This window comes from Cyrtonyx montezumae, unplaced genomic scaffold (genome assembly GCF_038088225.1).
Source record: "Cyrtonyx montezumae isolate F1298 unplaced genomic scaffold, pur_monq_1.0 scaffold_8, whole genome shotgun sequence".
Lineage (NCBI taxonomy): Eukaryota > Metazoa > Chordata > Aves > Galliformes > Odontophoridae > Cyrtonyx > Cyrtonyx montezumae.
In genome coordinates this window covers 55,792,603-55,808,507 of record NW_027072089.1, presented here as the reverse complement: position 1 = coordinate 55,808,507, position 15,905 = coordinate 55,792,603, and the positions used below count along the sequence as shown (strand labels likewise).

Below are 15,905 nucleotides of genomic sequence, written 5' to 3'. Positions count from 1 at the left end.
CAGGCCCTCGAGATAATATCACCAAAGGTGAGTTTATGATTACTGTAATTTGTCTAGAATAAGTGTACCGAAGGCTGCTGCAGTCCCCAGCACTGCTTTCAGTCTTCTAGCCATGTAAGGAGTTTTTGTCGCTGTCCATAGTAAAAATGGAGCTGAAATTGCAAGTGACTATCATGTGCTGTTTCCGCATTGGACAGGGATCATCTGTCATTGTCAGCATCTTCTAGATTGGAAAAGGCCTTCAAGATCATGAAGTCCAACCATCTTGAACTGGAGGTGCAGTTCATGACTTGGTCTGTTTCCCCAAAGGGCACAGATATGCTTATGTCTTGCACCTCATGGAAGTGGCTGGTGATGTGGATCTTGTCCCCATGGAGGTCTGAGCTTCTTTTCCTGTCTTGGACAGAGTGGGAGGATGTGGGTCTTCTGGGCCTCTGCATCCCAGAGGTTCATGCATCTTCTACATTTTGGGCACAGCTGGTCCAGTGTAACTATGCAACTGGAAGGAACTCCTACTGTCTTTTGCTCCTCTGTCCTTTTACTACAGGTAAAAATTAATTCCAAAGTGAAGATAATGTCAGACTAATACAGTGTCTGACAGAAGTGTAATTGTTCTGACCATAGAGAACTGCAGTTCACACAGCTTTAAATGTTTTTATGCCTCCTTTTTGGCATTTAGAAGTTGTTGAGTATTTCAATTAAGTAGAGAGAGTGCAAAATGGTCTACAGGCTTATTTGTGTCCTTTTTAGTGAAAGCTTCAGAGTACATTAATAGTGAAAAGAGAGGAATGCAATGATATAGCCTTGCACACCTGGACTATGTGTGAAAATTTAAAGTATATTGATTGCAGTATCTTGCAGGTAATTCGCAGTAACCACGTACTTGGCATTGTGTACTGTGCTCTCCTGGACTGGGCAGTCACATTGCTGTCATGTGCATTTTCCCAGGGTCTGCTCTGTACAAAACTATCTTGGAATTTGAACTTTAAAGTGATATATATATATATATATATATATAAAAGAAATACTGTATTTTTGGGGGAGCTACAAGCATTAATATTCTTTACTTTAACATACAAACAATTTCAGTTCAGTAGTTGTCATTATAGTTGCTACTGTGAAGTGTTTTCTTGGGGTTAGGTCTAGCTGATTGGTGTTCAGAAAACTGAGTACCAATAAACAGTTCTACTCCTTAGGATTGAGAAGCAGTTTGTCTGAAGAAGGCTTTATAGGCTTACACTATAGGTAGTTTTCCTGTGGTCATGATCAAAGCATGTTTCTTAAACCGTACGTGGTTAACCAGGTTATAAGTGTGTATTATTCTGCAAGTTATACTTCATAAATATAATTTATCTCACATACACTTAACCCTGATCAAAACAGACAAGCAAACAACAACAACAACAGACAGTAACCCAGTAGCATTACCAGGTGCTGTTTTGAAGCAGCTCCATATTTTTAACAGTTATGTTCTACAGCTGGCTTTGCATGCCGCTTATCATGCTCCAAGCCTTTGAACGAGCTGCCTCAGTCATGGCCCTGAACTCACTCCGGTATTTGAAAGAACTCTAATACTGTGTATTCAGTTTCACTAACAGGAATAGGTTATTTCTCAGAAGAAATAAAAAAAAGAAAAGAAAAAAACAGTATAGCTGATGTGAAAAATACAAACCATAGCATGAGTTGTTGCACAGTCTGATTGAAGTGCTAGTCATTTTGCTGTGTTCTTACTTCTGTGGGAGTGATATGTACAGGTTTTGCAACATAACTGTTGTTCCTACTGAAGGCAACTGTAAGAAAGATAAATAAACAATCTTTTATTTAATACTGGTTGGTTGTATGAATTGTGAGGATATATCAGGTTGGAACTGGATGATCTTAAATGTCCCTTCCAGCCCAAACCACTCTGTGATAACAAATGTTGATGGATCAGACAGGTGATTTCATTTTTCCTCAGAGTACGCAAAATGGTTTGTTAAAAATGATGCCCTAGCTCATTTCACTGTGGGATGATCCTTTGTGAGCTTTTTAAGATTAAACCAAACCTGTATGTTCTAGTAATAACAAAGGGACATTTTTCTTTGAAACTGGTGGGTGGATAAAATTCTTTTAAGTTTTGTTATGTTTTTTCTTCTTTTAAAAATAAACCTTCTGCGGGTTGTATGGAGAGCTGCCACATGCTTCTCATAGATTCCAAATTTCTGCCATAGCAAATCCCACTGGTTTCAACCACAGGCTTTTTTGTTTTCTGTACTCTCCTTTGTAACCCTCAGCAAAGGGAGGCAATGCCAGAGTTGCTGGAAAACAAGAGCGAGCGGCTGCAAGCCAGGCCTACACTGCTGCATTCCTCTACAGTGGTAGGCCACCGAGTGGGCTTCGCTCCGGCTCCTCATTGTGAGCCAGGGGCAGAGAGAACCAGCAGGGTGGAAACAGGCAGAGAGCAGGGCTCTCGTGTGTTAATCACAGTCTCGATCAAAAAATGACTTTCCTGTGGGGGTTATCTTTAACTTTTTGGAATTGCTTTTTTTTTTTCTTTGTGAAATTCGTTCGTTTCAGTGTGCTTATAAGCATACCGCAGCTTCACGCAGCCAGGAGGGAGATAACAAGGTCCAGAATGGTTCTCTATTTTCATGTGCTCCCACGCCATTAGCTTTTTTCACCTGACTGCACTGAAAGTAAAGGCAGTAGATGGCTAGATAGAAAACTTTTCTGCAAGACCTCAGAAGTTGGGAGTAACTGGTAATTTCATACAATGATGCATCACTGCATTGCAGAAATATATATCCTGTAATATAAAACACAACTAGAACAGGGGAAGAGGAGGAAATGAAGCTCAGTGCAGCTGCAGATAACAATTTCCTCCCTGCCCCCTTCTAACTTCTAACCTGCCCCTTGCTAACTTCTTACATGTTGAATCTGGAGGTAGTGTTTGACTTTTAGAGTAATTTTGAGAAGAAAGGCCTGTTGTATTTCTAGCTTTAAGCTTCAGCATCATCAGTAATAGAAGAAGACGTAGTTGCTATGCAACTACTGCTACTACTGTTTGAAAAACATTGCGGGCTGTCTTTCTGTGATCCATTTCCTTTGACATGTCCATAATGAACAAAGCTATTTTAGCTGCTGCCACAACTCATTTTGCTGCTTTAATTGAGCATCTGTGAGATGAAGTGCTAAATTTCTTTCATAAGAGGATGCTTAAGATATAAACAACACCGGGTGTACAAGTTTGAAGATGGTATGATGATGTTTTTCCTTCATAAAATCTAAAACCTGGGTTCCCAAGCAGAATCTTGCAGTGGGTAACAGGACATCAACACATTTCTGCCCACAACAACCACATGTGCTTCCTGTTAATAGCCAGATTCTGAGCACTGACTGCAACGCTGGGATATCGCTGCACAGACTGTAAGTGTTTTCTCATCTCTGACATGCAGATGCTGGGAGTTACATGTCCCTTGGGGGAAAGCCTGATGATAGACAAGATTTTTCCCCAAATGGGCCCCTTGTGATGGTATGTCCAAAATCTCTAACACAGCATTGCTAGTTTTTACACAGAGATGCTGTAGAACTTCGTTGCCTTCAGTGGAACAATAATGCTGAACCTCAGCTGTAATGAATGCACAGTGTATTTTTACTTGTTACATAAAATCCTCTTAAATCATAAAATTGACAGTGAGGGCTGTAAAAGTTATGTGCTGTTGGCTAAATCACAAGATAAGACTTACGCATTTTTATTAGTGTCACCATTCCAGGTAAATGCCGCGTTTCTTACATGTTTTCATCTGGTCATTTGCTATATATTGGCTGTCCCATGTAAGTTGAAAGAATCAGTGTAGTTGCCCTACCAAATGGGATGCCACAGCAACAACACAGTGCAGCATCAGTTTCATCTGCTTACTACAGAGATCTCTCCTACTCTGTGTTCATCATCTAATTTTAAAGCATCGGGCCCCTGAAATGTGAGAGGCAAACCTAGGAAAGCAGGTAAGATAAGTGATCCTTGCTCTTAAATAACATGATTTACTACTTGTGTTGCTTGCAGTTTTAGAGTGTGCCTTCCTATAATCATGACCTTGAAGCAGTTGCTGCCACATGTTGTTATTTTAAGCAGATTCTGTGGAAGCCCTGCAAACTGCTGCTGCGTGCTTACATGCTGTTGTGACAGGGCCCAGTACTCAAAATCTAGAAGTCCTTTGTTGTGCCACAAGCAGCAACATGTCAAACTGGAAATTAATATTAGTGGACCAGGAGCAGCAAAATGAGATCCAGCTGCATGCAGACTGTCTGTTTTTACAGGACACTGGAGGCTTTTGCTTTCCCCCCTAGTCAGTCTTGTATTTTTTAAAGGATCTGACACAAAATTGCTCACTTGCAAAGAGTTGTGTGTATGTAACCAGTGTTCTGTTATTGGTAACTCTCTGGATAAACTACTTCACAGACAGATTTTTGCAACTCTGCTGCACGAGCTCTGGGAGTTTTGTTTCTTACAGCTGAGAGAAGTCCTCAGAATGGTGCAGCTCAGGTTTTCAGTCAGACCTGCTCTCCCTTCAGTGATGAAGGAGCTGAGAAGAAGCTGTTAAGTCAGCATGGATTCTTCTCGGTGTTAGAAGAGCAGCACTCATTACAGACACCTTTGAGATCCCGTAAGCTTTTCCTTGATTGGTCCCACCAGAAGAAGGCTGCTAGTCATTTCGAAGGGAGATTTTATTGCTCAGTAAAACAGGCACTTGTGTATTGCCATACATTTTAAGCTAGCATCAGAAATGCTAATCTATCAGTTTTTAGTTTGGCAGTAGATCCAAGATAGCATAATGCTGCCTGCATAGGTTGGCATGGAGCCGTTGTTCTGTGGGACACCAGGGATTCATGGGAGGCAGCTTTTGTCAGGCTCCTTGGCTTGTGAAATTCCAAATGAAAGTTTCATTTATCTGGCCACAGGAATGCAATCTAAATGTCAGTTCTAAAACTCTGTCATGCCTCTACTAACAGCAGGAAAATCCTTTTCTACACACTTACCCAATGATCTTTATTAACCCAGGATGTAGTACAGAACTAATCTTTTATTCAGCCTAGTTCAATAGAAGTAAAAAGAACACTGCTGGTAACATAGCTAGTTAAGAGTCTGTACTGGGCCAGGTGTTGGGTGCTTCTTCCTTTTCATTTCACACTCTATATTTAGTAATAAGGTTTTTTTGTGAGGAAAATTGTGCCCCATTATACCTATTACTCTACTGATGCATACAAGTAGGGTGGATAGAGGTGCGCTCTGCTAATGAATGGAATGGAAATGACTTTTATTCTCTGGTAGGAGCCTTATGCTCTGTAATGTCTAGTGTATGCAGTGAGGGAAGAGTCAAAGGCACATGTGTTCTGCTTATAGATGGTTTCTCATTTTTGTGGAGGTTTGTTTTGACAAAGTCATAGGAAAAGATGTGTTTCTGATGTAGACAAATATTTGTCTTATGCTGCTTAGTTGTGTTTGAGGCTACAGAGAATGTCTATCTTTGAGTGGATTGTTTCCCACAGAGGTGATAAGATTCGGTGAGGGGAAGGGGAGAGTGGCCTGTAATGAAAATGGTCTTAGCTAACTACAATAGTTGAACTCTGTGAATATGTGTTATGATACACACTGGCATTTCTCTCTATATTGGTTTTGCTAGTGTAGCAAGTAGGAAAACTATTTGTGAAAAGGCTTTACGCAGCAGTAGATCTGGTTTTGTTCAGAGCTATGACCAACTGTTTTTCAAACTAATGTACTGTGTGCAATCTATTCCAGACAGAAATATTTGTTCAGAATTGACTTTCAACAATTTGACAAGCATCAGACAAACCCAGTAATTAGCTCTTGAAGTAAAATGTCTGATGGCATACTGCCTTCTACACAAATCCTTAAAGTTAGGCTGGGAGCCATTTTTTCTCTGCAGTATCTCAAAATACAAACTGAGGAGAAATCACTCTTTGCAGCTCAGGCCAGAGACTGCTAACATAATTGTTTTCTTGCCCACCCTAAATACTTATAGAGTGAAACCTAATTGCTGAAAACACTGTTATGGTGTGAGTTGCAGTGCAGTGAGGGTCCAAACTAGAAGCTGGATCATATCTTTCATTAGTACCCACAGGAGCCAGCACAGCCTCCTCAGGAATTGTGGCTGGATAACTCCTTTCTTCAGCCATGTTTAGCAGGTTCAACAGTGTTTGCCACTCTTGCCTTTGACACTTGATACTATTGAGCATCACGAGGTTGAATTATGTTTCCAAGGAAATTTGATGTTTAATAGGCCTATCTTTTCTTTCATAGAATCATAGAGCCATTAAGGTTGGAAAAAGACCACTAGGATCACCTAGTCCAACCATTTACTTACCACCAATATTGCCAACTAAAGCGTGCCCCTAAATACTACACCTGCCCTTTCCATGAACACTTCTGGGGAAGGTGACTCCACCGCCTTCCTTTGCAGCCTGTGCCACTGCCTCACTGCTCTTTCTGAGATGAAATTCTTCTTAATATCCAACCTGAACCTCTCTTGTCACAACTTGAGGCCATTCCTTCTTACGCTATTGCTAGCTAGCTAGTTATCTTTGCTTCATACTGAACAGGTTCTGACAGTAGCAATCGTTTAAACCACAGGGCTGAGAGGTCCCAACTAAATTGCAGCTTATTTAGGGCTATTATTTTGATTGTCAAGAGATGGAATAAATCACTGTTGCCAAGTTGAGCTTTAAGGCACAGTGGTTTTAAGCATAGTGAGGTGTGGCCTGACTTATATTAAAGACAAGGGTTAGTTTTAATATCGTTTCATTGAAAGCACCCTTGGAATTTCCATTCATTTTATTTCATTAGCAGACTGTTTGGACTTTTTTGCTTCATCTATATTACTTTGTTTTGGAAACAGATGGCTTGTCCACTCAGACCATCGATGTATAATTTAATAGTCTTCCAGTTATACCTATGGCAATGTGTTGTGCTGTGTTTACTCTTGCCTTCTCACGTACAAATGATGTGTCATAGGAAGGGAATTCTTGCTTGTTTTAAGTCTTATACTGCCTTTTCAAAGCAGAGTTTCATATTGCAAGAAGAAACTAACAAAAAACATGTCAATAGAACTTGCCCTGAGTTTATGATGGGCCTTTGTAGGAGTTGTCTAAATACTTGTTTCTAACTGAACCTATAATCAAATGTTCCATTATTTCTGGATCTCCTAAAGGTGACTGCTCTCTCAAAACACACTTGAAGACTTTACTTAGTTAGCTCAAATATTATTATTTATATATTTTTAAGCCTTAAAGAACACTTAAGAATGAAGAAAATCTAGAAGAAAACTCACTTAAATATATGCTTTCACTACTGAAATAGAACATACAGAAAGATTTATACTTCACAGCTCACAGAAGCAACTTTTATGGCACAAATGCCCTTCTTTGTTGCTTACCAATACACGTATTCAGTGACACAAAGCACAACTGTTGTAAAAAATATTAGTATGCAGATGCTCTGGTGTCTTGTTAATGCATTTATTTAAATACAATAGCTCTTTTGTTCATTTTTCTTTTTCTGTCCTTGAATAGATTTGTGTTATGGTATAGAATCCAGGCTTATGGTTGCTATTTAAAATGTTTTGCAGTTTCAGAAAGTGTCACATATTGGTGGTCCTACTTTATCTTTCATTTGATTAAGGAAAAACAGTTGAGTTTTAGTAACTGGTAAGAAATCCAAAAGCATATTTTCAGGGAAACTAAAATCACAAACTTCCAGCAAATATCTTCCATTTCTCCATGGTCTTAAGTTACAATAAGCAGTGATTAAACGAGTTTTCCTGAGAAATACTTCCAAATGTTTTAACCAAAGGAAAGTCTAAGTTTCCCTAACGTAGTCTGGATAGTTTCTAAAGGTGCACAGCAGGATTGCATATGTTTTCATTGAGAAGCTGTGTAGAACTTCAGCAGACTACTGATGACAACCAATTGTCACCTGGTAAGTACCAGGTATATATTTGTAGAAATCAGAATTTCCGTCTTGTGCTGTTACCCTTAAATTTATTTCAGAATTGTTCTCAGCCTGAGAAGAGGTTTCTTCAGTGCCCTGTGGGTGGGAAAACTGATATGAAGTGACTAAGTCAAGTCCAAAATTGCTCTGAAGAACTGGAGACCTGGCTGCTTAGGAAACATACCATTATTTGCCAGACTATGTCCCTCTCATGGCAGAGAAGCCCAGAGCAAAGGGAAATTTAATGAGGTGACGAGAAGACCCTAAATGTAACACAACTAACTAGAACTTCTCTCTGAAATGTCACACTTCATTAAGTCCCAAAAACTTGGTCTTTGTGAAATGGGGTGTGTGAGAGGTGTTCACTCTGAGGCTGCTTCTCAAGCAGTAATCTACCAACAGGTTTTGGTTTCATTTCGTCCTAAGAAGATATATTTGATGCAGTATGCATCCACGTTCTTGGTTCTTTTTTTTGTGGGTTTTTTTTTTTTTTTTTTGCTTCTGTTATAGACTAAAAAACCAAAAAGCTCAGTTTTCTGTCAACATAGAGCATGTTTGTTATAATAGATTTTTTTTTTTTTTCAGATAATTCATTACATGCATTGCAACCCAACTGTACAGAAGGCAGCACACATTTGACACACATCAGGGAGGACTTTCCTGGAGCCTTTCCTGGGCTAGTGCTTACTGGGTTCTGATTATCCTTTTTATCACTTCTCATAAATAGAAAATGGAAACGGGACAGCTTTGCTCCAGGCAATTCAGTATCAGATAGCTAGGGCATCATATGGAGAAAGACTGTCCTGGGAGGCAAAACAAAGGCTACAGCTGAGTATTCTTTGCTTGTCTGTTGAGATGATAATTTAAGTAGTAAAGAAATCTCTCGCACTTCATTTTGCTTTTGTTCATGAAGTTCATGGAATTGCTTCATTGATGAAGAAGTCCAAGTGAGAAATTCAAAATGGGGACAGAAATTTCAGGTGGAGAAGCTCTGACAACACAGAGGGGGAGTATGCGCTGGGAAGTGCTCAGTCCTGCTACTACATTGCTTGAACTACTTTCCCCTGTTTAAGAGACAGAAAGCATGCTTTAGAGTTCCAGTCCTCAATGGAAAATACTGGAAATGTGACTGCCCAGATGATGTAACTAAAAGCCTCGGGGACAGTAAGCCTCCCACATTAACAAAATTAATTTATATCAGTTATGCTTCTAAAAAAATATTAATTTATTTACAGATACTTCTAACTAAAAAACAACCAACCAGAAAAAAAAACAACAAAAAAAAAATCACCTAGAACCACTGCAGATTTTGTGTGAGAACATCACCACAGTTTCAGTTCCAAGATAGCTTAATGTTCTTGCAGGCTGCTAGAGAACATCGTTGCATTGCAACTGCACATATTACGGGTTTTGTATGAAATGGTCGTCTCAAGGCAGCAGAAAGAAAGCAGCATTGTTCCCGGGCTGTTTTTCACAGGCCTGTATTCATATCTCATCCTTGTTGTTTGCAGGAGAGGCAGATGTGAACCAGAACAATGGGACCTCCACGAAGAGCCCAGCGGTGACAGACTCCAAAGGCACAGCGGACCCGAAGAATGCCTGGCCCCAGGCCCACCCAGCTGACACGGCCGGTCGCCCCCACTTGATCCGCCTCTTTTCCCGAGATGCCCCAGGGAGGGAAGACAACACCTTCAAAGATCGGCCCTCAGAGTCAGACGAGCTACAGACCATCCAAGAGGACAGTGCAGCAGCTTCAGAGAATTCGGATTTGATGGCTTCACAAAAACGCTCCTCTTTCCGGCACGGATCAAAAATGGCATCGGCGAGCACTATAGACCATGCTCGACATGGATCTCCAAGGCACAGAGACTCGGGTCTACTTGACTCGCTGGGCAGATTCTTTGGAGGTGACAGACACGTTCCCCGGCGGGGCTCGGGCAAGGTGAGCTCTGAGGAATAGAGAACTGCACAGCTACAGAAAAAAAAAATATATATATATATATACAAATAAGAGGAAGGGTGGGACTGAAAAGAAGGTGTAACTGCTATAATGCAAGAGTTGACTTAGCCAGCAAGACAGTACTTGCAGTTATGTAACTTGGCTTTGATCTGAAAAATATAAAAAAAAAAATACATAGGTCTGAGAAACATGAGAAGCTATTTCTGGGTTGTAGCAAGGAGTATTAGAAATCCAGGTGGCTCTAGAAACATTATCTATTGGAATTTGTATGAGTATTTTATACAGTGCGTTATGTGCCTTTGTATGCTGTGCTGTTTAGAGAGAGACATGAGCCTGCTTTTGTGTTGTTTCTAAGTATTTGCAAAACTGAACTGGAAAGCACTAAATCCAAGATGATGGCTAGACAGTTAGGCAGTAACTGTGGGACAGAATTGGAAATAGATGATGGAAAAAGAATGGTGGCCATATTCTCAGCCTGCTTGCACAAGGGTGTACTCCGCGCTGCTGAGGAGACAGGCTGACAGGTGTACAAAAAAGTTGAGCTGCTTTATTCTGATGAGAAGCAATGACTTGTATTCTAAGCACTTAACATTAGAAATTGTGTAACAAAATCATTTATTCATTCCGAGTTGAAAATGAAGGTAGAGATGAAAGGATGCTGAATTTCTTCCTCTCCTAGGATTCATGAGTGTTCCTTGATAAGTATGCAGGTACTTTATGTTGTTCACTGTTGGAGTGCCAAAACTCACGATATCTTTTACATGGTGAAGGGTACAATGAAAATGAGCAGTCTTGTGTTTGTGTTTACACACTACATAAGTGTTCGAACTGCTCCTAAAACCTTCATTTTAGCTGAATGGATTGTTTGATGCAGTTGCTCACACTGTATATGTTGCAAAAAGCAGTGCTCCTACTCGCTGACTGGCCACAAATGGGTCAGTAACCTTTGACAACCTGTGCTGTTTGCTCCACCATGATGCTTGCTGGGATGAGTCAGTACATGCAGCTTTCCCAGACCAGTTGTATCATGATGTTGTTGCATTAGGGCACAGTGCTTTAATGGGGATTTGTGATCGTGTGACACCTGCAGGCTGTCAGTGCACTGCTGAGCTCTGCGCTTGGAAGCACAGCTTGTACTTGTGCTCCCCTAAAGAGCTGTTGCACTGTGAAGTTCACTGGATGAAAAATGCTCTAGAACCTCAAGATCAGAGATATAGCAGCTTCTTGCACTTTGTCACTAGGACTAAGCAAGCCAGGTGTTTCGGTCTTCTTGTTTCTCATATTTATAATCTGGGGCCAATCATGCTTATGACAATAATGTAAGATTCATCTACTGGAGATTGAGATGTTCATGCAGTCACTAGAGCGTGCAGCAAGCAGTTGCTGTGATTAATTCTCACTTTTCTGAACTGCAACCATCACAAATTATTCCCAGTACTGCTATGTTCTGCAGCCTCGTTGGCTAGCTCAACTCTTGCTGTTTTATCCGTATACTGCATTATCTATGACCAGTCGTACATGAAATGCTTTTAATGCCAAGAAAACATTACCAAAAACTTTGGCTATACAGAAGTGTGTACGCCCTGGCTTAGCAATAAGACACACCAACCAACCCACTTTTTAGTAGCAAACCATGGCTGCAGGTTGTACACATTTCTGTATCGTATGCTGTCAGGTGAACATGATCGCTATGGTTCTGTGCAGATCTCTGCATAACCCATCATGTGAGAGGATGGAGTACCATCTGTCTTAACTCTGTTGTTGTTCAGTGAATTTAATTTGAGGCACTTGATGTCTGCGCGACCAGTACAGAATTATGGATGGTTAACGCTTTTTGTTACTTGGTAGAAGGAATTTCTTTAAAAAATGACTGCATTTAATGTTGGAGTCCTGGCTTCACACAGTTCAGCTGGAAGAACAGAGAGGCTTTGTCATCTTGGCGAAAGCCACTCACATCAGCACTGACTTCAGTGCCAAAGCATCTCCATCCCCATTTGTCACAATGATAATATTGATGCATTAAAACATATCTTGGGAATCTATTCTGTAGGAGAGTTTCAGTGCCACAGTTTTTTTCAAATATTATTTATTTAGGCTTTGAATCAATGCCTTTTGGTTTCTTGTATCAAGGAAGGCTTGTGGTGTCATTTATTTATACGTGTGTATACAAAGGACATCGAGATGGCTAAATAATCATGTAACTATTTAGGTTTTGAGTACAGACAACTTGCTGAATCTTGTAGAGTGGCAGAGTAGTAGTGATACACACCCGAGGTGTTCATGGAAGAGCTGAACTGGAACGATGTCTTCTGGCAGTTTTCCAAACTTTGCTAAGTAAACAGGGCTTTGCTGAATACGATACTACCACAGAAAGCACCTTAAAATAGAGAAGTTGCTGGGGCTGTACTGTTTATATGCTTGCAGTCATTCCTGGTCAAGTTCTGAAGCTTTTTAAAAGCATTTCTGCAGTCACCTTCCTTGTGCCCATCCTTCAAGCGAGCTGTGCCCCAGTGGGAGCGTGCATCTGAACTGCCCACACCAGCAAGCACTGGAATGCAAGGACAACACTCACTCTTTGTACAATTTTAGAGCTGACATTCAAGGAAAACACAGTATAAATTCTTGTTAGATGGAGGCATTTTTATCTTCTAGCCGTAGCTCAAAAGCACATAAATGAGTAATATTCACTATTGTGTAAGCGAAGGTGGGGTAGGAACAAAGAAGCAACTGTTGTGTGGCTGCCTTTTCTCCCTTGGAGCAGGATTCTCCCATATAATGGAATTCTGAAGTTAAATTAAGAATCTGTGGGTGTCCCTTGGGAGTAAATAAAAACAGAAGTACTGGAATGTACAGAAATACTTAATCCTCTATGGGGCAGCAGTGTATTTGCTATTGTTTTCTCCACCCCTGCCCCATGGAGATTTTGATAAGAAACTTCAAACAAAAGCTCAGCTACTGTTACCCACAGCCTAATTTTAGTCGTATAATGGAAGATGTTAAAAGAGTGACAGAAAGAACCTGCAGTGCAGACACTTTCAGAAGCACGCAACACAGCAGCGTAACTATGAATTACGTTCTTTTTAATCTTCATGGGATATTTATCTAAACATCTGTAAAGTGTGTGGGCAGGTTTATGTTGCAGTGATCAAACCTCTCTCTGCCTCTTAGCCTGTAGTCAGCTTCAGTATGTGCCGAGTGCTGTTTTGTTTCTTTATGGGAACACCTTTGACTGAACCAGTTGGTTATCCTTTTGTAATTCTTTATGATTTTTTTTTTGTTGTTGTTCTGCTAGGGTTTGGATTCTAAAACAAAAACTTTGGTCCCAATTTAACGTTATGTATTAACATCCTAAACTTTAAACTACGTTTGTGTCAAATGCAGCAGAGCAAAACATGGCCAATGGCAGTGAATGAGAGAGGCTTGGTGAGGGAAACATGGATTCCCTCACCTTCTGTATATTGCTTCAGTTTCCTTTGTAATCTTGTGAAGTTCTCCTGTTGCCTGTATGAAGCCTTGTGCCTGCATTTCCTTCACACTCTATGTGTTTGAGTGCAAGGGGTGTGGAAGGTGAGCACGGGATTTCCTGCCCTAGAGCTAGGAGGTAGCAGAAGCAGGGATGGCTGTAATGGGGATCTGAAGAAAAGGCTGCAGATAATGATTCAAATGTATTAGATTTCAAAGAATGACATGGACCTACGTGATTGTTGGAGCACCCTCTTACCTTTTTTCTCTTAGCACGTGAACTCAAGCTAATTTTTTGCGCAAGCTTTGATGTATCCTACAGCACTGTGAAAATGTTGAAAAGTTAGCTACAGCAATGCTAGTTTGCCCCCTACATGTTGTGCTGTCAGTCAATACTGTGATCCTTTACTTCCAAGTCTTGGTTTTCAGGGAGTGGCATTGCTCACCGGACTCTGGCTTTGTAAACCCGCCGCGCCGCACAAGCAACGTGCGTGTAAATATTTTGGATATAGCTTGTGGTGATTGATTGATTGTAACAATTTGGTTTTAATCTTTTGCTTTATATGTGCTTTGTTTATGTACTCATTAAACTGTTTACATGACAAAACTGGCGTACTAATGATTTAATTTCTTTTAAATACGTTTAATATATTAACAGAAATCACGGCAAAGCACTTCATAGTGTGGGAGGGGAGGCAATGTGATTAAAAGTAACTAAATTCGTGTTAAGTGCATTTGACAAAGGAATAAAACTTACCTTTTAGATGGAGGTTTTCAATAGCCAAGGCTACGCCCTCCAGTGTTGGCCTATCGGTATGGGGTGAACCGAATCTGGCTTCCTGCTGTCCCAACACGTAGTGAGGGATGATGCAGAACCTAACAGTGAATTAGCATCAGAATTTTCAGTTTCACTGAAGTTCGTTCAGTCTGTAGGGCTTCTGAGCACTTTAGATTTGTCTGCTTAAAGAAAAACCAAATAACCTGCACAACAGAAGCGAATAACAACAGGTAAGTACTGCATTCCACCTGATGTGTTTTAACATCTTCATTTAACACACATAACCCATATTTGTTACACATGCTTAACATTTAACACATGATTTAACACACTGGAGCCAATTACCTATTGCATTTTAAGGAAATTACTGCTTGAAACCATCATTCCTATGAGTTTGGAAATCAAATTGTTAGGGGAAATAGAAGAGCGAGTATGAATTCTTGGCGTAGTATTGGTTCTGTACCCTGACTGCAGGATACTGCAAAGCACAGTCGGAAATGGGACAAAGCATCAGAGTTACAGATTTCAGTGAGAATTCAAAGGGGAAATCACCACTGGATGGGCACGCAAAGCTTATGCATTTAACTGCTTTTAGAATATTTTATCCAGTCAAATTCAGACATGCATAAATACCTTGTTCAGGCTAAAATACCAGGAAATCAACCAAATCATTTTAATAATCATTGCTTCTGGTCATTCTACAGCAAGAGACTTCCCCTTTTTATTACATATCTAACAGTACATCCTGCCTCGGTTTCTGATGGCTTGTTTCTGCAGACTTCTACCTATGAGCTCATGTAATACTCTGTTTAAAAGAGAGATAGTGGTGCTCCCCAGAAGCCCACCAATGCCTTATTTGGGCTTAAGCAAGTGGAAAGGGTGGGGAGGGAACCCAGAGCTCACACACAGATCCAATGAACACATTCAAAGTTTAGCATGAGGCTTTGCTCTACCCAGTGTTACGTGTTTCTCACTATGTCTACTTTCCTTGCTGCGAGCCAAATTATTTGTAAATAAATAGCTTTATATTTAAATCCACTACATTGTTTTTTTTCTGTCAATCAGATAAGCTTAATTCCTCACAAAAAATGAGCCATTGTCCTTAGCACTTGCCATCCTGGGGTGCACAAATCAGTGATGTTTTGAACTTTATTGCTACTTTGAGTTACTTTGAGATATCAAAAAAATTGATAGTCCATTTTGCTGACCTTACTTTGTATCACAATCATCACATGTTATTAGCAACAATTGGTAGCTTTCATTTCATGTACTGATGTAAAATACCTAATGGAGCTTAAGATGCTGTCAAGTTAGATGTGTGCAGTTACCCACTGCACAATAAAGGTTTCTTTCAAGCTACACAGAATCCTTCACCAACTGCTTTAAGATGCTCTTATTAGACCTTATTGTAATTAATGTGTAATTAATTTTGTAATAGTTGACTATCAGCAATAATACATATAAACAACCTGTATGAGAGTTAGGCATGTCTTTTGTTGTTGTTGTTTTTTAACCTATTATAGGCAGAAAAGAATCAGCAAGTGGCCAATGCCTTCAAATAAGAGCACTGATAAAGCAGCATGAGGTTTGAGGGGTGGGTGCTGCGCTGGTGTTTGCAACCTGAGAGAGGAAACGTTTCATGAAATGAAACCAGCATCACTTTCACCTCTGCTCAGGGCTGTAACCCTTTATTTTTTCTGATCAGCAGCCGTATGGTGATA

The 15,905-nt window shown here is 40.3% G+C and overlaps 1 protein-coding gene across 1 annotated transcript in view; it reads left to right on the top strand.

Annotated features, from left to right (window-relative positions):
• MBP (myelin basic protein) overlaps positions 1 to 15,905 on the top strand; it is an 81,146-nt gene that overhangs the window by 54,935 nt on the left and 10,306 nt on the right. The window contains exon 3 of the mRNA XM_065753110.1: positions 9,496 to 9,926. Within this exon, the coding sequence (XP_065609182.1) occupies positions 9,496 to 9,926 (431 nt within the window). The remainder of the gene's footprint in view (positions 1 to 9,495; positions 9,927 to 15,905) is intronic.